The sequence below is a fragment of the Hemicordylus capensis genome, chromosome 3 (genome assembly GCF_027244095.1).
Source record: "Hemicordylus capensis ecotype Gifberg chromosome 3, rHemCap1.1.pri, whole genome shotgun sequence".
Lineage (NCBI taxonomy): Eukaryota > Metazoa > Chordata > Lepidosauria > Squamata > Cordylidae > Hemicordylus > Hemicordylus capensis.
This window is the reverse complement of record NC_069659.1, coordinates 7,271,919-7,297,361: the sequence shown is the minus strand read 5'-3', so window position 1 is coordinate 7,297,361 and position 25,443 is coordinate 7,271,919. Positions and strand designations below refer to the sequence as shown.

Below are 25,443 nucleotides of genomic sequence, written 5' to 3'. Positions count from 1 at the left end.
CCTGACTGAGGATAGCAGTGCCAAATAACAGATTATATGGTTGGTGATCTTTCCCCCACTGACCACAAAAACAGTTCTTCTGTTTCTATTGTGTGAAAGGTCTCCAGCTCCAGTGAGACCCCTTCAGCAGAGCAATGGCCCTGGTGGAGTTGTCCTTGATCAGTGATAAGCTACAGGCCCAAATCCACGACCTGAGGGAAACCTTGGCCTGCCTTGATACAGAGAACCAGGAGCTGCTTACAGCAAACAGACGCATCAAGGATCAGAACCGGAGCCTGCAAGACATTGTGGATAAGTTTAAGGCCAGGATGGAGGAGCTGCAGAAGAAGGTGGAAGACATCAGAGGAAAGATGGACGGTGCGAATGCCAAGATCCACCAGCTGGAAGTCCAGAACAAATCTCTGGTGAAATCCAATGAGGAGCTCAGCAAGGAGTTGCATGGGGTCTCTTGCCAGATGGCCCTCTTTGAGGATCACAAAGCCACTCAGGAAAAGGATCTCTTGGAGATGCAGAACCTGTCAGCAGAAGTCAAAAAGTACCTGAAGACTCTGGAGGAGAGGCTGGAGGAGACCGAGCACCATTGTCATGTGGAGAAATGCTGTTCTTCCCAGTTGAGGGAGAGCATTGGGATGCTGCTTCAACTCAGGGAAACTCGGAGGAAAGACATCAGAGATCTGCAAGGACAACTAGAGATGTCTGTGCAACAGGCCACATTATTGAGGTTAGACCAGGAGGACAGGGTGCAGGTGGGCTCTTTGATGCATGAGATCGTGGAGGCCAAGCTGGTGGATGTTGCTCTGAACGGGTCAAAGAGGAGAAATGTCATGCACTGGATGTGGGATGTGGCAAAAATGGTGGCCATCTTGGTGTTTTTCTGTGTTCTCCTTTTAGGCTTGGCCGTGCTGTACACCTATTTCATCAATCATGAATTCATCTCGGAGAGCGTTGTGATGTTTTTTAGTGAGAAAACATTGAAAAAATGGAGCAAATTTTATCACATTATTTGAACTGGAGAAATGATGGCCTCTTGCCCTTTTGAAAGCAAGCGGTACAGATTTGCAGGCCTAATTATTTTTCTCTGTCAGCATACAAATTGAACATTACATTAGAAATGTATGGATTTGTAAAAGGTATTTCAAGAATCCAGATAAATTGCTATGGTTTCTTGTTTTATTGATAGCTTTTAATTGTTTTACACCTGCATGCAACATATTACATTAACGTGGTGAATGTCCAAATAGATGAGGACTAGATTACAGGTGGCCCTATTATCCTCAGACATGGGCAACAGGAGAATGGAGAACAGGGGGAGCAGGGAGGGAGTATTGTATTTACCTGGATCCAAGACTGGGTTTCCCCCAAAGTTCTTTGATGTTGGAAATCAGGGGGTCATCTTAAATTCAGAGGCCTTTTCAGGCAAATACATTATAACCTGTATTTAACGTGTATTTTTGGCAGCTGTCTTAATTTTGAGTCTTCTTCTATTTTGGCAAATACGATAAAGGAGGGAAGAACGTGGGCCAGTGCTGATAGGTGTCCTCAGAGTTTAAGGCTGGGGAGGACCAAGATATTGCAGCCCTTCTTTGCAGTGACCACCCTTCACTCAGCTGCCTTTGCACAATTTCATATGATTGCCTAAGAGCAGTCTTGTGCAACTGTGCACAGATTTCATTGGAACATAGGAAGCTGCCATATACTGAGCCAGACCATTGGTCCATCTAGCTCATAGGCTCATAGGAAGCTGCTATATCCTGAGTCAGACCATTGGCCCATCTAGCTCAGTATTGTCTTCACAGACTGGCAGCGGCTTCTCCCTGAGGGGAATATCTTGCAGTGCTCACACATCAAGTCTCCCATTCATATGCAACCAGGGCAGTCCCTGCTTAGCTAAGGGGACCAGTCAAGCTTGCTACCACAAGACCAGCTTTGCTCTCCTAACATCCTGGAATTTGCACAGTATGCCAGCCCTAATCACTGGGCCCTATAAACAGTGGCCAGCGTCCAGTCTAACTCTCCGCTTGTGCAAGCACGTTGCACTGGGTCAAGGATGTCGCAATAGCCACTTGCGCTAAGTCAGAAGCTTGTGATCCAGCCTCGTGTTGCACTTGTGAGATGGACACCCACATCCTGTTCCACAATTCTAGTTGCACAAGATTGCAGAATGTAACTTGGATCGTCCATGCAAATGCACAACCTTCTCTCGCGTGTGCATCTTTGCGCAAGTACAGCATTCATCTGACATTGGCCAACATTTTGTAGCACTGGACAAAGCCTGGAAATTATGAAAAGTCCAGCCTTCCTCCTGGGGATGCATTTTCTACATCGCCAGTCTATTTTACCCCCCTCCGCCAAAACTGCCTCTCATTATCTCCTCCCAGCAGCACCAGGTGGCCCTGATGAGCCTTAATCCTTCTTAATCACTGGGCGCCCGTCTTCTCAGCTGAGGCCCTTCCACTCTGCCCATGGCTCTTTGGAGCTCTCCGCTATCAACTTGCATCAGCTGGACTGGCACTCTTGTCTCTCCCTTCCCAACGACTTCTCCAAGGGTGGAGAAAACAGCTCGGATTTAATAAGATTAGCAGCTCTTTAGCTTTGTGCCTCTGTGAAATGATGTCTGTGTAAATGAGAGGGATTAAATAGAGGCGGCACATCCATAGAGGAAGCCAATTGCCCTTGGGGACACGGAGAGGCACAACAGAGACAAACAGTTCATTTAGAAATCAGGCCAGCAGCGCGGTGGGGTGGCGGGGGCAGGCGGGGGGTGGAGAGATGAAGTTGTGGAACGGGAATGCCGTGGTTTGGCTCGCACATCTCGGCGAGGTCCAGCTCAAGCGGCAATGCCCCTGGAGCGGTGCAGGAAGGCCCGCCCCCAACTCCCCACCTGTGGGGGTTCACAGAGCATGCTGGCTGAGTGCCTCTCTTCCAGGGGCTCAGAGATATCCATGGAGGACCAGTCTGTCAGTGGCTACTAGTCCGAGGGCCACCTCCAGCCTCAGAGGCAAGATGCCTCTCAATCCCAGCTGAAGGGGAGCCACAGCAGGAGAGAGGGCATGCCCTCACCTCTTGCTTGTGGGCTTCTCAGATGCTAGCCACTGTGTGAAACAGGATGCTGGACTGGATATGGTGTAGGCCTGAACCAGACCGAAGCCATGTTACCTTTCATATATTCTGTCTGTGTAAGGGGGGCCTAAGGGATTCCTTATAAGGAGTTGCTTTTCTGTGCCAAGGAGGGCCAGGAGAGACTAGATAAGAAGGTGATGAGGTATTCACCTAAAAGAATACATGCACAGAAGTTAGCTGGAAATTTACAGAAAGTCCAGACAAAGGAAAGGGGCAGTACCTATGCACCATCTCCTAGGCTATAAATATGTCATGCTTGTAAATGACCGGGGTCTTGGACTTGAGCGATAGCTGCCAAGACCTTTGTTACTATAGAGCAAAATAAAGCCTTTTACTGTAAATCCTTCTCGACTGGTGATGTGTTTGGCTACTGACCCAGAAAAGAACCTCTCTTTGTTGGGGTACAACAGATAGGCCTTGGGCCTGATCCAGCAGGGCTCTTCTTATGTTCCTCCTCCTCTTCCTCCTCCACTGCCGCCATTGCTTGGACTCCTCCTCATGCTCACACTCCCCAGCTTTTGGAAAGGCAGAGAGCAAAGGACCGGGAGTGGAAGGAAGCATGGCAGAGGAGAACGGTAGGCTACTTGGGTGGGAGCAGGAGGTTGAAGAGCAGCACTGCAGCCACCACAGTTGCAAAATGGGGGGACACCAGGGTGGGGAGATACAGGCTGGGGGTGGAGGCAGCCACTGGGCACCAGCCACCCCGCTACCCCTGACTCTCCACCACCTGAGGACCTGGTGGCCACCTCACCTGGCCTCATTAGTGGGCCAGCTCTGGCCTTAACTCACTGTTTCAGTTCTATTCGACGCCATTTTATGGTAAGCCACCCTGAGCAGCAGTCTGCCAGAGGGGCAGGATAGGAATATTGGACATAAATAAATAAATAGCAAAAGATGTAAGCTATTGAATGCCAGCTGCTGTGTGTGTGTGTGTGTGTGTGTGTGTGTGTGTGTGTGTGTGTGTGAGAGAGAGAGAGAGAGAGAGAGAGAGAGAGAGAGAGAGACAGCCCTCCTAACAGGATAGAAGGCTCACCCTAGAGTTACCCACTTTTTACATTCATGTGCCCCCCCAAGCAGCTAGGCCATGGGGAGTTTTAGAGTCAGGCAAACTGGACACAGACCAGCAGTTACCAAACAAAGAAGGTGGCTTATTTTTTAAAAGGGCTAACAAAGGGGTGGCGGGGTGGGGATGAGGGGTGAACAACACCACACACAAACCAAATGACTGTAAAATACACCATCTAGGCTGCGCTTCCAGTTCTTTGTCACCTACTCCAGGAGCACCAGATCAGTTTGTGGAGTCTTCAGATCCCTCCAGACAGAGACTCCGCCTTCCTTGAGCGAGGCTGCATTCGGACATCACACAAAACTGGAGTTACACATGGCTGGGGTTCGTGTAACTGCGTGTTACCACAGTTTGAACCCTAACTCAAACTGAATATTCACTCACCAGACTCCAGTCTGAAGCCTTGCTTTGCAGTGAGGTTCACTGCTCGGGCCTCCGGTTTGCGGCCGCCTCCATTATGTCCGAATTCAGTAACGGAGGCAGCCTTCCCTGGGACTGGAGTGTTATGTCTGAATTCGGCCTTAGACTTCCCTGGGTCAGGGCAGGCAGTCCTGGGCAGGGCTCAGCCAATCCTTGCAAAGCTGTACAGGGCAGCCGCTTGCAACTTTCTTGCTGAATGAAAACTCCAGGGATCTGCAAAGCACAGGAACCACCAGAGCTCCACACTCGGTGGAGTGGGAAGACCCCGTTCCAGGGAGCAATGGTGGGAGAGGATTCTTTGCCTACATGTCCTGTTTGTGGGCTTCCCAGAGGCATTTTACTGGCCTCTGTGGGGAACAGGAGGCTGGACCTGATAGGCTTTGGGTCTCGACCTGCAGGGCTCTTCTTACGGGTAAGCACACAAGCTAGACATTAGCTACAAATGGGCATATCTATCCAACCTCCAGGTCCCACTATCTCCAGCTTCTCCGGGAGTGAACCAAATAAAAGGATCTCATCCAAGGCCCTTGTGGGAGTATGCAAATCCACCCCCCAGCTCCACAGGTGCTCCCACCATGGGCGGGTGCCTTGTCCAAAGGGGGCCTATACAGGGTCTAGGGGTGGGAGTGGGGAGGAGGGTGAGGTCCTACAGAGTCATCTGCTCACACGCCGGAGGAGGGTGACACAGCCATGGTAACTGGTGCAGCGCTGGAGAGGCGGCTGGGGTTGGAGTCTTCCCGTAGCTGCGTCGAAAGCGACGGCTTGGTCGATGCCTTCACCAGTCTCGTCTCTGCCCCCAAGGATGTAGATTTTGTCCTCGCACACAGTGACTCCGCAGCTTTCCTGGGAGAAGAAAGGCAAAGATGTAGGTCCCTAGCCAGATGTTTTCGGTTGCATGGAGGTGGAGCGGTGAGCACTAGGTGCCCCGGCGGTCCCAGAGTAGGGTCTAAGGCAGTGATCTTCACTATTTTTCAAGTGGGGGCCCTTTGGCAAAAAACCCCCAACCCTTCAGTGGTAGAGCCCTTTCCCACTGTGCTGATCACCGCACGTCCTGCGTTCTTCTGAGTGGCACCTAGGAACATAGGAAGCTGCCATATACTGAGTCAGACCATTGGTCTATCATTGTCTTCACAGACTGGCCACGACTTCTCCAAGGTTGCAGGCAGGAGTCTCTCTCTCTCCGCCCGATCTTGGAGATGCTGCCAGGGAGGGAACTTGGAACCTAGGCGCTCTTCCCAGATCATCGGGGAATGATGGTGCCACGGTTCAAGATGGTGCCACGGCTCAAGAGGGATGAGTTTCCCTCAAAGGAGCCCCCTCCCCTGGCACTGGGCAAAGAGCAGCACTGCATGTTGGGAATGGTGATCTCTGCATGGTACCAGGAGGACTGTGTGCAGAGTAGTCTGCTTTGGCCGAAGTTTCGCACAAGCCCAATAAACAATGAGTCAGGGGGCCACACTTAGAGTTGATGGGGGCCACCACTAGCCCCTGGGCCTTGCAATGAAAAACACTGGTCTACGGGCACACGATACAGGGACCTTGCTGAAGCTAAGCAGGTGTGTTGGTGTGGCCAGTGTCTGGATGGGAGACCCCTGTATGTCACCGTGGGGACATAGCTCAGTGTTAGAGACTCTGTTTTGCATGCAGAAGGCCCCGGGTTCAACCCCAGGTAGCATCTGCAGTTAGGGCTGGGAAAAGCGCCTGCCTGAAGCCTTGGAGAGCTGCTGCCAGTCAGTGTAGACAATCCCGAGCTAGATGGACCAGGGGTCCTACTCAGTATAAGGTAGTTTCCAGTGTCCCTGTGGGTGACACTGTGTGAAGCTACAGAACTAAGATGTTGAAGCCGAAGTTCTTTATTAAAGGATTTTAACGCAGTGGCACTTTTTAAAGACACCATCTCTCACAAGAAAGGATAGATGGCTATTTTAAAGGCACATCCAGTTAAACCAGTTTGAAATGGGTTTCACTATCCCATGCTCTCCGCTTCCATAGGGCTTGCCGTTTTGTGAGTTGGCTGAAGAAAGATTATTATTATTTCTTGTTTATACAGTCAGACAGGTGTTATTGACTGGTTTGTTTTATCCAGACATCATCATCTTCTTCTTCTTATTGTTGTTGTTGTTGTTGTTACATTTATATCTCGCTCTTCCTCCAAAGAGCTCAGAGCGGTGTACTACATACTTGAGTTTCTCCTCACAACAACCCTGTGAAGTAGGTTAGGCTGAGAGAGAAGTGAGTGGTCCAGAGTCACTCAGCTAGTCTCATGGCTGAATGGGGATTTGAACTCAGGTCTCCCCGGTCCTAGTCCAGCACTCTAACCACTACACCATGCTAGCTCTTGAAGATCTCTAGTCTTCTCACAGATCTACAATGCCCAGGGTATTCCTGTGGCCACACCATCCCAAAGAAGTCCATTTTGTCTTGAATGCATTTTTGTTTTTCCTCAGTCATAGTTAATAAAGTATGCATATAAAAGGAGAAGGAGAAGGAGGAGAAGTCCATTTTCAAAAGCTCTCAGAGTACCTTGGCTAGAAGCCATGGCAGTCAAGTATGTAGCACAGATATTTGTACAAGTCTATAGAGTATTTTATTATCTATCTGTCTATCAAATTTGTATGCCACCCCAAACTTCCGTCTCCGGGCAGCTCACAGTCACAACATAAAAAGGTTAAAACACAGAAATAAAAATAGACATGAAAGCCAGGGTTCTCAAACTTGAGTCCACAAATGTTGTTGGACTACAATTCCCATCAAATCCCAGCCACAATGACTGAAAGGGAGTTGTAGTCCAACAGTGTCTGAGGACCCAAAGAGGGTGTAGGACATTAGGAACATAGGCAGCTGCCATATACTGAGTCAGACTATGGGTCTATCTAGCTCAGTACTGTCTTCACAGACTGGCAGCAGCTTCTCCAAGGTTGCAAGCAGGAATCTCTCTCAGCCCTATCTTGGAGATGCTGCCAGGGAGGGAACTTGGAACCTTCTGCTCTTCCCAGAGCGGCTCCATCCCCTGAGGGGAATCTCTTCCAGTGCTCACACTTCTAGTCTCCCATTCATATGCAACCAGGGCAGGCCCTGCTTAGCTAAGGGGACAAGTCATGCTTGCTATCACAAGACCAGCTCTCCTCTCCGTAATTGTGCATGTCAATTACGTGGGCAAAAGTGATGAGAATGGGGAAAGCTAGAGACCTAATGGGGCAAAGGTCTGCTTGGTCCGATGTGGTCCATGGGCTGCCTAGAGGTCTCAGACCAAGGCTGCATGTCTTCTTCAGCCCTCCTGCAGATGGACTACAACACCCATCATTCCTTACTATTGGCCACTGTGGCTGGGGATGGTGGCAGCCTGGTTCCCGCCGCTATCCAAAACACCCACTCAAGGCTGCCTCCTCACCAGAGGACCAGGAAGAGCTGCCACTTCACACCAGGTGTCCTTCTGGGGATCGTAGCTGAAGATGCTGCTCAGGAGCCCTCCAACAACATAAATCAAGTCATCCAAAGTGACAGCAGTGATGCACCGTTGATTAAAAGGCGCAGGAGGCAGCAGGGTCCACTGGTTTTCCTTTGGATTGTAGCACTGCACCTGCAAGGAAATCCAATACTAGGACTCAGCACTGGTTCAAATGCACCTCCAACCTTGATGCTCAAGAGTGGCCCCTTCCTGCAGAATGCTGGCATAACGGGCAATTTCATTATTCAGTAGAAGAAGCATCTTTTCCCATTCTCGCATAAGCATGGCTTTCCCATTCCTTCCAAACTGAATTGATGCAAGGGCAAGAACATCCCATAAATCCACTACACGCAGTAGTGGATTTTGACAAGGTGATGCTAAACCCACCCACCCCATTTTCACAGGCAATGAGAAGGGGGAGGGGGGCATTTCTGTTATTTTCTGGGAGGGAGAATGGGGTGAAATGAGGACAAAGGGAGAGCTTAGTGCAGCATTCCTGCCAGTGGCTGCCATTGTTTTCTCAGAATGCTCCCTGCAAACGGTTCCATTATCATGTAGCTGCATCATCATGTGAGGCTGCAGCTCAGGAGTAGAGCTGTTCTGCTTGGCATGCAGAAAGTCCAACATTACAATCCCTGCCTCTCCAGGGGAAAGACCCCTGTCTGAAACTTTAGAGGGCTGCCGCCAGTCAGTGTAGAGAACACTGTGCTAGCTGGGCCAAAGGTCTACTTCTGTAGAAAGCAGCTCTGGGATGCAGTTCAATCACAGCTGGAGATCCAAGCTTGTCTACCCCTGGACTATCCCATTTCCATAGAGTTTGAAACAGTGACCTCTCTGTTTGTATTGGGGCCATTGCCTTGTCTTTCACCTAGAATGGGGTTCCCAGTGTTTGGTCTCCAGAGGCTGATGGACTACAACTTACTTACTGGAGGTAACTGGAAACGGACCTCTCCAGATGACCTCAACGTGTGATGGGGGTCATCCAGAAGAAGGCACTCTCTAAGGTAGCCTGGACCCAAGCTGTTCAGGGCTTTAAAGGTAATAACCAGCACTTTGTATTTCGCCCGGAAACATATCGGCAGCCCGTGCAGCTGTTTTAAAACAGGCATAATATGATCTCTCCGGTTTACCCCAGAGACCAGTCTGGCACATTTTGAACTAACTGAAGTTTCCAAACTACATGCAAAGGCAGCCCCACATAGAGCGAACTGCAGTAGTCAAACAAATTGGTGGAAACTGTAACTGGTCCTCTCCAGATGAACTTAATAGGTGGGGTTCACGACAGAGAAGGTGTTCTCTTAGTCACACGGTGGCGATGGTGGCAAGGGATGATGGGAGTTGTAGTCTGACATCATCTGAAGACCCAAGGTTGGGAGTCTCCATCTTAGGACACTCAGTTACCTTATCTGTATTGGTGCTGTCGTCCACTGCGCCGCCGATCACGTAGATCTTGTTGAGGAAGGAGACCACCGCTGCTGAGCTCACCGCCTCCGGCAAAGGTGCAACAGCTGCCCAGGTGGTAGAAAAGGCATCGTAGCACTCCACGCTGGACAGGCGGGAAAAGCCGTCATACCCACCCACTGCGTAGATCTGTCATCAAGGAGGAGGAAGAATTACTTTGGGAGATCTAATCTCAGGAACATGCAAAAGTGGGGAAAGGACCTGGGTGTAATAATATCAGGCCATGGTAAATATAGGAAGCTGCCATATACTGAGTCAGTCCATTGGTCTATCTAGCTCAGTAATGTCTTCACAGACTGGCAGTGGCTTCTCTAAGGTTGCTGGCAGGGAGCTTGGAACCTTCTGCTCTTCCCAGAGTGGCTCCATCCCCTGAGGGGAATATCTTACATTGCTCACATGTGGTCTCCCATGCAAATGCAACCAGGGCAGACCCTGCTTAGCTAAGGGGACAAGTCATGCTTGTTACCACAAGTATCTTGGCTTCTCCAAGGTTGCAGGCAGGAGTCTCTTTCAGCCCCAACTTGGAGATGTTGCCAGGGAGGGAATTTGGAACCCTCTGCATACAAGCAGGCAGATGTTCTACCGCTGAGCTATGACCCCATCCCCTAAGGGGGATATCCTGTAGGGCTCACATCTCCCATTCAAATGCAGATCAGGATGGACCCTACTTAGCAAAGAGGGCAATTCATGCTTGCTACCACAAGACCAGTCACCTAATGGCACAGCGGGGAAATGACTTGATTATCAAACCAGAGGTTGCTGGTTCGAATCCCCGCTGGTATGCTTCCCAGACTATGGGAAACATCTATATCGGGCAGCAGCAATATAGGAAGATGCTGAAAGGCATCATCTCATACTGCACAGGAGGAGGCAATGGTCCACCCCTCCTGTATTCTACCAAAAGACAACCACAGGGCTCTGTGGTCGCCAGGAGTCAACACTGACTTGAATTTTTGAACCACTATGTGAGAAGGAGTTTAATGGTGGTTAAATATGGTTTAATGGTGGTGTGGTTAAAATACAAAAATTGGTCTGAACCTAAAACTCTGTTATGGAGATCTCCAATTGAGGCCTTATCACGTAAAGAAGTAAATATGCAAATGTGTTGGGGTACCTATAGGGATTTGTTACATTTTCAGGAAAAGGATTGTAAGTTAAAAAGTTTAACTGAAATACAATATCTGGTTAGAGATTGGTTTCAGTATCATCAGTTAAATGAGATATATAAGAAAGACTTTAAAGTTGGATTTGAGGATCAGACTTCAAATTTTGAGAAGGAATTATGTCAAAATGATGAAAAATTAGTTTCTAAAATGTATAAACTGTTGCTTCTGGGGGAGACAAGAGAGGAAGTCGTTAAAACGACTATGATAAAGTGGGCTCAAGATGTGGGGCGTAATATAGAAATGGCAGCCTGGGAAAAGTTATGGAAAAATGATTTAAAATTCACTGCATGTTATGCTATAAAAGAAAACTATTATAAAATGATGTATAGATGGTATCTGACACCAAAAAAATTGGCATTAATGTATAAAAATGTTTCAAACAAATGTTGGAAGTGTGGACATTCTGAAGGCACCTTTTTTCATATGTGGTGGACCTGTGGGAAGGCTAAAGCCTATTGGGATATGATATATAATGAATTAAAGAAAATATTTAAAATGACATTTCTTAAGAAGCCAGAATCCTTCCTACTGGGAATAACACAAGGTGTAATCTCTACAACTAATTTAACATTTTTTATGTATGCTTCTACGGCGGCTAGAATTATATATGCACAGAAATGGAAGACCAGTGAACTGCCTTCAAAAGAAGGTTGGCTGATAAAAATTTTGGAATATGCGGAGATGGCAAAACTTACAGCACTAATAAGAGACCAAAACTTGGAATGTTTTAAAGAAGATTGGAAACCATTTTTGTTGTATCTAAAGAATTACTTTCCTACTATGGACTTTAAAGCAGGGTTTGAAATTTAGTAAAAAACTGCAGGTTGGGTAGATTAGCTATGTTTGTAAGGGTTTGAATTTATGTTTTGAATTATTATTATAGCAAGGGTAAATTTTATAGTTGATGATTCACGAAGAGATGTTTGCGGGAAGTCCATCTTTTTGTGTGTATTTGTAATGAATGATAATATTACTACTGTTAAAATTAATAAAAATCGAATTTGAAAAAGAAAACAAAAGGAGTCGACACTGACTCAACAGCACAACTTTATCACAAGACCTGTTCTTCTTCTCCTAGGGTCTTCGGGTATATCACACAGCTACCTTGCTGAAACTAAGCAGGACTAAGTGTGGTCAGTAGAGGGCAGGCGAGTGAGCATTCCTCATCACCCATCTGCGGCACCGCCAGGCGGCAGGTGAGGTGGTGGGCAGCAGCCCTGGGGCCTACGTGACCCCGGCTGTCACCCCCAATGCCGGCTTTGTGCCTTAAGCAGGCGCTTAGATAACTTAACGGGCCAGCTGGGCATGGCTGGAAGTAAACACTTCCAGTGTGAGGGCCGGAGAAGCAGCTTGGTCCAAATCAGAGCAGCACTTGGGTGGCCCATCACTCAATATAGGAACATAAGGAACATAGGAAAGAGCCAGCCTGGTGTAGTGGTTAGAGTGCTGGACTAGGACCAGGAAGACCTGAGTTCAAATCCTCATTCAGCCATGAGACTTGCTGGGTGACTCTGGGCCAGTCACTTCTCTCTCAGCCTAACCTACTTCACAGGGTTGTTGTGAGGAGAAACTCAAGTATGTAGTACACCGCTCTGGGCTCCTTGGAGGAAGAGCAAGATATAAAATGTAAAAATAAATAAATAAAATAATAAAACTGCAATATACTGAGTCAGGACAAGGGTCTATCTAGCTCAGTATTGTCTTCAGATTGGCAGTGGCTTCTCCAAGGCTGCAGGCAGGAATCTCTCTCAGCCTCATCTTCCTGCAAAAAACCTGGGTCTCGCTTTTCGCTCTGCATTGGCGCAAGTCAGCATGGGGCATAGTATGGTGGGGGAAAGGATCTTTCAATGGTAATATCACACAAGTATTAAAAAGAGAACACCCGGACTACTTGAGAGATTTGTTATTCACACTTAAGAAATGGAAGGTTGAACCGGATCTATTTAAAGGATCCTCCTCAGTTAAGCAGGTAAGGAAAACAATTTATGGAGAGATTCTAGAAGTGAACGTAAACGCTGCAAACACAGTACTTCACAGTACTTGTTGCAACCCGATCACCCTATCGCTCTCTTTAAGGAGAAAAAAGTCCCTTTCCATTTATGGGAAACAAGGTGGCGCTTATACCATCAAGTACTACCACTTCATGCGGCTAAGCCATGGCTCCCAGAGGACCAGCAAGAGTGCCCTAAAATCACCTGCAAACAGAAAGCTAGTGAGCTAGGCAAAACATTCAGGGAAACCCACTCACGTTTCTTAAAAGAGTGTGTGGTAGCCAAAAGAGTGTGGCAGGGAGTAAGCAAGCTGTTAGAGTGGCCTGATTTGGAAAAACAGACTTGGGAAGAACTAACCTCGGGTTTGAGCGATAGAACCTCCTTTCGAAAAGAAACCTTCAAGGAAACGGGATGGAACGGGTGCCCTCATACTAGGGAACTGGAACATTCCCCTTCTCGTAATCAGGTTAGTAAACCTGTATGTCATTTATGCAATGCTCCTGCATAGGAATAGGGAGGGAAGACGCAACCAAGAGGTTCACGCAGATGAGACTGTAAATCTTTTCTGGAAAAGTTGGTATGGTTATGTGCAAAAAGACAAGAGTATCTCTTCTAAACAGCAATGGGACAAATTGTGGAAATGGACGTTGGACGTAACCCTCCCGATTACCTGATGTGCCTTGTAATCCCCCACCCCCGAGTTACAGTACTACCTGCATATACCTCATAACCTTGTGGGTTTCCAAATCCTTGTGTGTAAATCTTTGTAGATATATCATGTACAAACAACCACTTTGTATATAATTGTGCTTTGGCAATGTACTGTATGCTTTGGTAGTTTGTTGGTTCAATAAAAAAATCTTTTCCTATAAAAATCTTGTCCTATCTTAGAGAAGCCAAGGAGGGAACTTGGAACCTAGATGCTCTTCACAGAATGGCTCCATCCCCTGCTGAGGGGAATCTCTTCCAGTGCTCACACTTCTAGTCTCCCATTCATATGCAACTAGGGTGGACCCTGCTTAGCTAAGGGGATAAGTCCTGCTTGCTTGCACAAGACCAGTTCTCCTTCCAGACTTTGTGCCTTTTGAAATCTGGGTGAAGTCCATATTATAATGTCAAAGATACAACAAAGTTCACAAAAGAAGCCCCAGTTGTTCTGCAAACTTGCAGGATCAATTGCCTGGTTTTATTTACCTCTTGCAAGGTAATTGTTTACTTATCAAATGTAAAAATAGACCTACATACTCCTGCTAACACTCACCACTTCTGGCAGATAAAAAAGCCTTTCAGTGGGTCTTTCAGTGGGGAAGGTGCAGGGATGTAGTCTGTATGGGTGTATATGTGAACGGTGGAGGGGGAAGGGGGGTTCTCTTAATTTTTCACTTGCCTCTTGCTCCACGTCTACATGGGATGGTCTGTGTGAACAAGAAGCTTTGTGAAACCAAGGTAATGCAAGTAGAGTTGCCATATCCCCAAAATTCCAGGTTTCACCTTGATTTTAAGCATCTCACCCAGATTGCTTAGCCCACCCAGATTTGCCCAGATTTCATCTTTCTTTCTTTCTTTCTTTCTTTCTTTCTTTCTTTCTTTCTTTCTTTCTTTCTTTCTTTCTTTCTTTTTCTTTCTTTTCAAGCTAAGCTCTAGCCCTTGTAGAAGCAGAGTTATGGAGCAAAAAGTGCAGCCACCACTATTCTGCTCAAAAATTATTTTCAAGCCAATTTGCATGGTATGCAAATTAGGCACCCAGATTTGGAAAAGCCAGAATCTGGCAACCCTAATTACGCAAGGCAGAGAGAAATACCTTTCCCTGAAGGGAGGCCATTTTGTGTCTCCATCTGCCTTTCTGCAAGCCAGCCACCTTGATCCAGACATTCAGCTTGGAGCTCAGCATCCAAACGTCGCTGCTGTTGATGTGGCCACCTTCAAAAACAAACCAAGTATAACTATGGGAGTCCAAGGATTTAAACTCGAGGAAGCAGGAGGTACAATGGACCATAAGAGGGAGGGAGGGGAGGCAGTGCACATGGTAAGCATCGTTCGGTACAGGGATTCTCAACCTTGGGTCCCCAGACGTTGTTGAACTACAACAGTCATCCTCCCCTTAGAGGATCTTAGAGGAGGAGAGCTGATCTTGTGGTAGCAGAGGCGTAACTATAATAGCGCAAGGGGAGACAGTTAGGAACATAGGAACATAGGAAGCTGCCATATACTGAGTCAGACCATTGGTCTATCTAGCTCAGTATTTTCTTCACAGACTGGCAGCAGCTTCTCCAAGGTTACAGGCAGGAATCTCTCTCAGCCCTATCTTGGAGATGTTGCCAGGGAGGGAACTTGAAACCTTTTGTTCTTCCCAGAGCGGCTTCATCCCCTGAGGGGAATTTCTTCCAGTGCTCACTTCTAGTCTCCCTTTCATATGCAACCAGGGAGGACCCTGCTTAGCTAAGGGGACAAGCCATGCTTGCTACCACAAGACTAGCTCTCCTCTCCAGTTATCTGGGGCCCTACTGCCTTGGGGGCCCCCACAGAGGCAAGTCACATGACTGACTCCTCCAGCCGCGCACCCGCGGGCCCATTACAACCTTGCTATGCCCCTGTGTGGTAGCAAGCAGGACTTGTCCCCTTAGCTAAGCAGGGTCCACCCTGGTTGCATATGAAAGGGAGACTAGAAATGTGAGCCTTGAAAGAGATTCCCCTCAGGGGATGGAGCCGCTCTGGGAAGAGCATCTAGGCTCCAAGTTCCCTCCCTGGCAGCATCTCCAAGATAGGGCTGAGAGAGGTTCCTGCCTGCAACTTTGGAGAAGCCGCTGCCAGTCTGGGAAGACAAGACTGAGCTGGATGGACCAAGGGTCTGACTCAATGTATGGCAGTTTCCTATGTTCCTGTGTTCCCCTGCCACAATGAAATTTGCTGGGGATGATGGAAATTGAAGTCCAAGAACATCTGGGGACTCAAGGTTGAGAACCCCTGATCTAGGCCATATACAAATTACAAAGTTATATTGTTACAGTTATTGTTATTGTTACAATTGTTATATTGAGGCAGCAATCAATTTAGGTCCATATCATGGGAGGAGAGCTGGTCTTAGGGTAGCAAGCAGGAAGCGCCCCCTTTGCTAAGCAGGGTCCACTCTGGTTTGCATTTGAATCGGGGCCACTCTGGGAAGAGCACCCACATGCTTTCATGCAGAAGGTCCCAGATTACCTCCCTGGCAGCATCTCCAAGATAGGACTGAGAGAGACTCCTGCCTGCAGTCTTGGAGAAGCCGCTGCCAGTCTGTGTAGACAATACTAAGCTAAATAGACCAATGGTCTGACTCAATGTATGGCAGCTCCCTATGTTCCTATTCCCTCATAGAGCTGCAATTGTAGCAAATGCATCCCTTTTAGGGAGGGGGTGGGATTTTCTGCAAAAATCCTATAGTTACATGACTGATGTATTAAGGACATATGACTACTACTAAGAATATTTATATATTGCTTTTTAACCTCATGCACCCTAGGAACATAGGAAGCAGCCTTATACCAAGTCAGACCCAAATTGGTTCATCTAGCTCAGTACGGTCTACGCACCAGGGATGCCCAAACTGTGCCCCCCCGGCTGTTGCTGAACTACAACTCCCATCACCCCCAGCAACAGTGGCCAATAGTCAAGGATGACAGGACTTGTAGTCCAACATCTGCTGACGGGTCAGAGTTGTGTAACCCTGGTCTACATAGACTGACAGCAACCCTCCAAGGTTTCAGGCAAGAATCTTTCCCAGCCCTCCTGAGATGCTACCAGGGAGTGAACCTGGGACCTCCTGCATGGTGCTTTCCAGCCTAGCCACTCAACAGCAGCAAAATGCTTCCATTCAAGCAAATTGCATTCAAAATGTAAATAGCAAATCACCCAGCAGGGGGAGCAGTCTCGCGGAAACTAACAACCACCCAAACAAGCAACTTTTTCATGCTGGATACATGACGTCCTAGCTCTGTTGTGCAAGACAAGTTGTGGTGACAGCCAACAACCTGGATGGCTTTAAGAGGGGTTTGGATAACTTCATGGTCTACCAACGGCTACTAGTCACAGGGCTATAGGCCACCTCCAGCCTCCAAGGCAGGATGCCTCTGAGTACCAGTTGCAGGGGAGTAACAGCAGGAGAGAGGGCATGCCCTCAACTCCTGCCTGTGGCTTCCAGTGGCATCTGGTGGGCCACTGTGTGAAACAGGATGCTGGACTAGATAGGCCTTAGGCCTGATCCAGCAGGGCTGTTCTTATGTATCACAGTGATTAAATTAGAAACAAGGCATCGGAAATGTGAACAGCACCCTGCTGTCAGCATAGGGACTGCAGTGTCACAACGCAGGAAGTGTGGAAGCACACTTTAGACCCTGCAACGGGGTCACGGCAAATCTCTAATCTGGAAAGCGCCCAGGCAAAGCAGATACTCCACCACTGACCTACAGCCCTTCAAGGCAGACCCACACAGCACAGGCAGCAGGCTGGTTCTGCAGCTACCTCACCTGAAATGTACACGTCGTTCTTCAGCGTACAGGCTGCAAACTCTGATTTGGTATACCCAGGGACGCTGCAGAGAGGCTTCCACTGTCTGGTCTCAGGATGGAACATGTCCACAAAGGGGAGCTTCAAGAGGCCTCTCTTGCCACAGCCTCCAATCACGACAATCACCTCTGCTAATTCCATGAATCTGGAATGAGGAAAGTAACTGATTCAGTCTTCGGGCACAACCAGACTTGATTAGGTCTCCCAAAAGTATGTCTGGAAATTTGCTCCTCCACTTCCCAATATTGAACACAACATCAGGCCATTAGGGTCACTAGGATTACTGTCAGATGTTACTTGGATGATGCTGATTGCTGGAGACTCCAGGCCAGTCGTGAAGGAACGGCAGCCCTAGATGTGAGAGCAGCATGACCCATCTCAGGCTGCACTGAATCCCCATTAAACAAGGTGGGGGGAAAGCAGGGGCAAGCCATACTTGTTCAAGGAACACAAGCTGCCATCTTCCTGGGGCCACCCTGCAGCCGCTGCTAGCCACGCCTCCTGTGCCTGACCTTGACACAGGGGGTGTGGCCAGTATTGAAAACAGGGCCACTCAGCCCAGGCCCGTAGCCAGCTGGTGGCATGGTGTGCACCTGCCACACCAAAAAATTCTCATTCCTCCCCAGCCTGACTGTTTTCACTGAACATTTTATAACCTGCCTCCCCTGACTTCTGCAATCCCACCCCCCCAAAATTTTTGAGGCTGGTTACAGGCCTGACTCAGCCCCATTTGCAGGGCTCTTGAGTCAGCGCCGTACCATCTGAGCCAGGCTGGGAGAGCCTTCCTCGGTCTCGCAAGGCAGAAAAAAGGCGCTCCCAGCCAGGGCTAAGCGTGCCCTCTTCGGGGTAGTGGCCACGCCCCCTGCGTCAATGCCAGGCGTGGAGGGCGTGGCCAGTATTGAAAACGGAGCTGCACAGCCCCATTCGCAATGGTCTCCAATCAGCGCTGACTGAAGAACATCACAAACAGGACTGAGAGCGGCCCCATTTTCGATACTGGCCACCCGCCCTGCATCAATGTCAGATGCAGGGGGCATGGTTAGAGCATGTATGCCCCTATATGAAACCGGATAGGGCCCACTGGTGGGGATTTGCACCCCAGTTGCCGGCAGCTTCCTATGCCCCTGCGTGGAAAATGTATGGTGCAGCATGAGCTGGCAGAAGCGGGCAGGGTGGTGCATGGCTTCTGTTCTGCTCCCAGCTCTTCCACTGCTTTACCTCTGTGCCTCCTCTGGTCAAAACTTCCTTTTCTTTTCCTGCAAGAGCCAGCCAGCCTCCTGCCTCTGCTCCACTCACAGCCTGCTTGCTTTGAAACTCCAGGTAACATGCAAAGGGTGTGGCTCAAGGATCAGCAGCAGGTCTCTCTCCCCTTTGTCCCCTTCTCCCCACCGGCCTCCCTGGCTTCTGTCATTCTGTCTCCTGACACCTGGTGGTAGGGACTGCCCTCTCCTCACCTGTGCACAGAACGGTGTTCCTCTCCTTCTAATCCCTGCTCCTTCTCTTCTTCCCTTGCTACCCCACACCCTTCCCAAAGGCAGCCTCTCTTTCCTTAAATCACAACATCCTGTGCAAGGAACTGCTGGCTTCTAGGGCATGTATAAAGTCTGCACATTCAAGGAATTTGCAAAGGGTTGCTTATTCTGAATGTTTTATTCTGTCAGGGATGGAGAGGCACCAAGAGGCACAGAAGTACCCGCCATTCAGGGAATCCGACCTCATTCTGCTCTAGCTTTTGAGAACTGCATTGTCCATATGTTTCCATGTTGATCTGCTCGTCCATAAGGGCTAGGAACTTGTTTTTATTTTATTTTGTAAGCTGAGCTTGTTTAAGTGTTAAATTCTGTGGCTACTAGTACCACAGAATTCACAAGGTCCCCTGTTAACTGAGCAAAGATGCATCTTTTAAAAGTGGCAATCCTATTTATTTATTTATTTATTTATTTAGTGCAAGTTTATACCGCCCCAACCCAAGGTCTCAGGATGGTTCACAACAAACAAAACCAAAACATTAAAATCAATTAAATACTAAAAACAGTTTAAAATAAATCAATAAACAATCCAAAATTTAAAAAGTTAAAAAGTTAAAAAGCTAAAAGGCCTGAGTAAAAAGATGAGTCTTTAGACACTTTTTAAAAGCCGCTAGAGATGGGGAGACTCTTATTCTCTGGGAAGTGCGTTCCAAAGTCTCAGGGCGACAACAGAGAAGGCCCCTCCCTGGGTGGCCACCAGACGACATGAAGGTAGCCACAGACGAGCCTCCCCTGATATACGTAGTGGATGATGAGGATCATGCAGAAGAAGACGCTCTCTTAAGTACCATGGGCCTAAGCTGTTTAGGGCTTTATAGGTTATAACCAGCACTTTGTATTTTGCCTGGAAACTTATTGGCAGCCAGTGCAACTCTTGTAATATAGGAGTATATCTTCGAGATGACCTGGAGACCAGCCAATATCGCTTCCCGAGTGACGACCCCGCACAATAAGTACCTCCGTCTTGTCTGGATTCAGTCTCAGTTTGTTATCCCTCATCCAGCCCATTACTGCTTCCAAGCAGGCATTCAGGGAGGATATGCCTTCTGCTGATGATGTTGACATGGAGAAATAGATTCGGGTGTCATCAGCATACTGATAACACTCAGCACCAAATCTCCTGATGATCTCTCCCAACGGTTTCATGTAGATATTAAAAAGCATTGGAGACAGTATGGAGCCCTGAGGGGCCCCAGATAAAAGCTCAGATTTTGAAGAGCAACAGTCACCAAGCGGCACCATCTGGAATCTGCCAGAAAGGTAGGAGCGGAACCACTGCAAAGCAGTGCCTCCCACTCCCAAATCCCTCAGACGTTCCAGAAGGATACTATGGTCGATAGTATCGAAAGCTGCTGAGAGATCCAAAAGGACCAACAGAGTCACACTTCCTCTGTCAAGTCCCAATTGGAGATCATCCATCAGGCCGACCAAGGCAGTCTCCACCCGATAGCCAAAAACCAGTTTGAAATGGGTCTAGATAGTCAGTTTCCTCCAAGACTGCCTGGAGCTGGGAGGCCACCACCCTCTCAATTACTTTGTCCAGCCATGGGAGGTTGGAGACAGGCCTATAGTTGCTCAACTCTGAGGGATCTAGTGCAGGCTTCTTTAGAAGAGGTCTAATAATTGCCTCCTTAAAACAAGGAGGCATCCTGCCTTCCCTCAGAGAAGCATTTATGATTTCTACCAGGCTCTCCACAACAACCCCCTTACCAGATAGTATAAGCCACGTTGGGCAAGGATCAAGCAGACAGGTGGTAGGACGCACCGTTCCGAGCAGCTTGTCCACATCCCCAGGAGTCACAAACTGATCCAGTGTAACCACACAAGAGGAGTTGCTGGATACCTCTGCATCTGACACTGCGATAACTGTGGAGTCTAAATCTAGATCGACCCGAATATGAGGGACTTTGTCCACAAAAAACTCATTAAAAGCGTCACAGCGGGCAACTGATGGTTCCAAATTCGGATTCAGGGGAGTAGGGGGCCCTACTAGCCCCCTCACAACCCTGAATAGATCCGCTGGACGAGAGCCTGCGGTTCGGAAACAATACGAGCAGAAAAGAAACACTTCTTTGCTGCACATATAGCCATGTACAGCCTTTATGTAGCTGGGTGAGAGTAACTGGCCCTATCCCGGGGTGTAGCTAGGGGAAAGGGGGCCCAAGTTTGCCCCTCTCCCCAGTAGGCCCTTGGAGTGAGGGAGATAATAAAGGAAATAGGTAGGGGTGGAGCTGGGGAGCTCGCAGGAGCTGGGGCCCTGGGTTCATTGAACCCATAAATTATAGCTACAACCCTGGCCCTATCCATATTCTGCACAGCATCCGTCCAGTGGCTGTTGCCGGTGTCTCCCATGTGTTTATGTTTTTAAGATGGTGAGCCCTTTGGGGACAGGGAGTATTTATTTATTTATTTATTTATTAACTGCTTTGGGAACTTCTGTTGAAAAGCGGTATATAAATATTTGTCATCGTCGTCGTCTTCATCATACTAGTCTCTCTTGCAGGGCAAGATTATGAAATATGCAGAGCTCTGCGCTTTCTGAACTAGCCCACCCTTACCATACTGGAATATCTACAGCCAGGCTCTTCTTTACCAATCCCTGCTACGTAATGGGCAATTCCAGATAATCTCTGACCAGCTGTATCTTGTCTCTTTAGACTGGGGGTTCCTCAGCCTTCTGTCCCCAGGTGCTGTTGGACTCCAATGCCCATAATCCCTAGCTACAGTGGCCAAATGCCAGTGTGGCTGCGGGGGATGATGGGAGTTGCAGTCCGACACCATCTGGGGACCTAGAGTTAGGAACTCCCGAGTCTATGGAGTAAACACTTTGGTCTTGCGCAAGTATCATGTACAGAGATCAGGTTACACACTCAGAGATCAGGTTACACAAATCAGATGCTACCAGCTGGTTGTGCAGTACCAACTGATCCATTTTTAAGGTGGCAAAGTTGTGCTGTTATTTTGCTGTAAAAAGTGAGCAGGAAAAACCTCATTAATTAAGACCCTGTGTGGGGATGGGGCCAAAGCTCAGTGGTAGAGCGTTTGCTTTGTATGCAGAGGGTCCTCGGTTCAATCCCTACCATCTCCTACCACTACTATTATAAATATTCATATACCGCTTTTCAACAAAAGTCCCCAAAGTGGTTTACATTGATATTAATACTCTAACAAATAACTGTTATTAGCCCGAGGGGCTGTAGCTCCTCTGCCTTGCATGCAGAAAGTTCCAGATTCCCTCCCTGGCAGCATCTCCAGGTAGGGCTGAGAGTGTGACTCCTGCCTGCAACCTTGGAGAAGCTGCTGCCAGTCTGTGAAGACAATACTGAGCTAGATGGACCAAGGGTCTGACTCAGTATATGGCAACTTCCTAGGTTTCCCATATCGAAAATGGCAAACAGGAACTGAGTAATTCAGATGCAGACAAGTGTCTCTTCATCAGTAAAGCTGCTATCATGCTGAATAAGAAGCAGTTAAAGGGGCAGAAGCTGCAAAGAGGAAGCCGCTAATGAAAGAGACAGCAGCTCCAAAACTGCTCAATAATGCTTTACGAGGCTTCACTGGATAAGTAAGCACCACCACCAATTGCAATTTAAAAAAAGAAAGACAGCTGCAAATCAGGTTTGGAAGAAAAAAGGGAGGGCAACACGGAAAGCCATGGGTTGTCAACACTTCGTTTGAATTCTCTGTAAGAAGTGCCTGAATAAAGGATGCCAACTGCAGACTAAAATAAAGGATTACAATTGCAGACTAACTGAACAAAAGAGGCACCTTTTAAAAGTGGCGATTCTCTTTTTTTTAAGCAGGGGGAGAGCAACTGGCCCTGTCCATCCCCAGCACAGCATCCCTCCAGTGGCTGTTGCTGGTGTCTATCTTATGTTTCTCTTTTAGAATGTGAACCCTTTGGGGACAGGGAGCCATTATATTTATTTTTTCTATGTAAACCGCTCTGGGAACCTTTGTCGAAAAGCGGTATATAAATATTTGTCGTGTTCATATTCATAAAACTAGCTACTGTGGCAGTAATCCAGGGTGCCAGGTAAAATACGAATATCTGGACTCTTGGTGGTGCTCAGTAAATATTCATTAAATCGGAGGGTCTCAAAATTCCATCCCGATATTTCTAGACTACAACTCTCATCATCCCCTCATCCCCCCCTCTGGGCATTGTGGCTGGGGATGATGGGAGTTCTAGTCATAAGAACATAAGAACAGCCCTGCCGGATCAGGCCCAAGGAGGCCCATCTAGCCCAGCATCTTGTTTCCCACAGTGGCCCAGCAGATGCCGCTGGGAGGCCCACAGGCAAGAGGTGAGGGCGTGCCCTCTCTCTTGCTGTTGCTTCCCTGCAACCGGTATTCGGAGGCATCCTGCCTCTGAGCTGGAGGTAGCCTATACCTATCAAGACCAGTGGCCATTGATAGTCCTGTCCTCTTGTCAATTTGTCTAAGCCCCCTTTAAAGCCATCCAAGCTGGTTGAGAACCTTTGACTTATTCTAGCCATTTTCACCTTCTCGGTTTAGAGCGCCGATTGTGGACCTCTGTGCCCAGGATGTAATACTTGCGGGTCTCTTGGAGCAAAGGGAGGCATTCTTTGGAGTCCTGGATGAGCTCCTCCATCTCCACCTTCTCGAGGAAGTAGGCAGGGTCCAACAGGGGGAGCCGCACACACCCCAGCAGCGCCTTCAAATCTCTTCTCCTAGCCTCCACGTTGTGGTGCACCCACCGCATCACGGCCTCAAAGACCACCTCCTCTTTGGGAACAGCCAGCCGCTCGCTCAACAGCCACTCTGCCAGCTCGGCGGCCTCCAGTTCCAAGAATTCCTCGTGATGGGAGACCTCCACAAAAGCGCCCAGCACAAATTCCTTGCTCTTCTCGGCCAGGGAGGCGATGGAGAAGGCGTTGGCACACCTCATGATGCCCAGACAGTTGCAAGGGTGGAGCTGGCCTTCCAAGAAGACGACGCAGGCGTCCCTGAGCTTGGGGATTTGAAGCAAGCTGGACAGCTCCAGGATGCCTTCCACGTTGTCTTCTTGGATGACTATCCTCCCTCCATACATATAGTCCAAGACAAGACTCAGGGTGGATGCTGAGATCTCCTGGAGGTTGACCATGCCTTGGGGACCTCCCCTCTGCCCCCCAGCAAACATAGCCCTGAAGTAAATGCTGTTGGCAGACAAGGTGGCCCGGTGGCAAAGGAACTCCTGTCCGTCCGCCACAAGCACCGCGTCAGTGAAGATACCGTCTTGCCGGTAGGAATTGAGCGTCTGGAGGATCTGCTCAGCATGGCAAGACCCATTGCAGAGTTTCACCGGGAGGCTGTCTTTGCTTTGGTCCAGAGATGCATTTTTATCAACAGCGATTGTTCCATAGCTGGATTCTTCTTTCATAAGATGATACATCCTGCTTTCGGATATAAAAACATAAGAAGAGCATGGTGGATCAATCCAAAGGATTAGTCATAAGAACATAAGAACAGCCCTGCTGGATCAGGCCCAAGGCCCATCTAGTCCAGCATCCTGTTTCGCACAGTGGCCCACCAGATGCCACTGGAAGCCACAGACAGGAGTTGAGGGTGTGCCCTCTCTCCTGCCATTACTCCCCTGCAACTGGTACTCAGAGGCACCCTGCCCTTGATGCTGGAGGTGGCCCACAGCCCTCCGACTAGTAGCCATTGATAGACCTCTCTTCCATGAAGTCATCCAAACCCGTCTTAGTCCGCTGGGCTAGCACCCTTTCTCCAACCCTGGCCAACCAGATGTTTCTGGGAGACCCACAGCAGGGCTTGATGGCAACAACCCTTGTTTGTTCTCTACTCCAGAGATACACTGCCTCTGAACATGGAGGTTTCATTTCACTATCATAACAAATGACCAAACTATGGGGAGTGGGATGACCACCACAAACATATTCAAAATAAGTCTGAAATTATGCACCATATACAATGTCTTGTACACAAGGATATATGTGCTTTTAAAAAACATAACTTTTTGTACCAAATTAAAGTCTTTGAATTGTAGAAATTATACAGATTAGTGCTGCTACTTATTTTGCATAAATTATTCTAGCTCAGCTATTATTATTATTATTATTATTTACATTTATATCCCACCTAATAGGTTTTGGGCTGTGTACATGGGATATCTCCTTTTAGCTTCACAGCATCCCTGTGAGGAAGATTAGCTTCAGAGATAGTGACTGTCCCTAGATTACAAAGTGAGTGTCATGGCTGAATAGGAATAGTTCAGCATGGAAACCATTTGATCAGCGTATCAAAACCATTCGATCAGAGAGAGGCACTGAACAACATACCCAAACAGGCACTAGCCTTCAACTATTGGACAATTTTAACTGACTCTAACTGACCAAGGCAGACCTATTAACATCTCATCATGCCTCTCAGAAGAGGTGACTGTGGAATTCTAGGAACACAGGAAGCTGCCACATACTGAGTCAGACCATTGGTCCATCTAGCTCAGTACTGACTGGCAGCAGCTTCTCCAAGGTTGCAGGCAGGAATCTCTCTCAGCCCTATCTTGGAGATGCTGCCAGGGAAGGAACTAGGAACCTTCTGCTCTTCCCAGAGCGGCTCCATCCCCTGAGGGGAATATCTTGCAGTGCTCACACTTCTAGTCTCCCATTCATATGCAACCAAGGTGGACCCTGCTTAGCTAAGGGGACAAGTCCTGCTTGCTACCACAAGA

The 25,443-nt window shown here is 48.3% G+C and overlaps 1 protein-coding gene across 8 annotated transcripts in view; it reads right to left on the bottom strand.

The window, feature by feature from the left end:
- KLHL35 (kelch like family member 35) overlaps positions 1 to 25,443 on the bottom strand; it is a 32,779-nt gene that overhangs the window by 5,598 nt on the left and 1,738 nt on the right. For 2 of the 8 annotated variants that reach the window (XM_053313123.1, XM_053313125.1), the window contains 7 exons: positions 23,249 to 24,145; positions 17,175 to 17,359; positions 14,474 to 14,592; positions 9,456 to 9,644; positions 7,998 to 8,186; positions 5,273 to 5,449; positions 4,248 to 4,819 (listed from right to left, as the gene is read on the bottom strand). In XM_053313123.1, coding sequence (XP_053169098.1) covers positions 4,607 to 4,819; positions 5,273 to 5,449; positions 7,998 to 8,186; positions 9,456 to 9,644; positions 14,474 to 14,592; positions 17,175 to 17,359; positions 23,249 to 24,141 — 1,965 coding nt within the window. In that variant the 5' untranslated portion in view covers positions 24,142 to 24,145 and the 3' untranslated portion in view covers positions 4,248 to 4,606. Of the gene's footprint in view, positions 1 to 4,247; positions 5,450 to 7,997; positions 8,187 to 9,455; positions 9,645 to 14,473; positions 14,593 to 17,174; positions 17,360 to 23,248; positions 24,146 to 25,443 lie in introns of those variants that run through there. The other 6 variants (XM_053313121.1, XM_053313119.1, XM_053313120.1 and 3 more) reach the window with 5 other exon arrangements.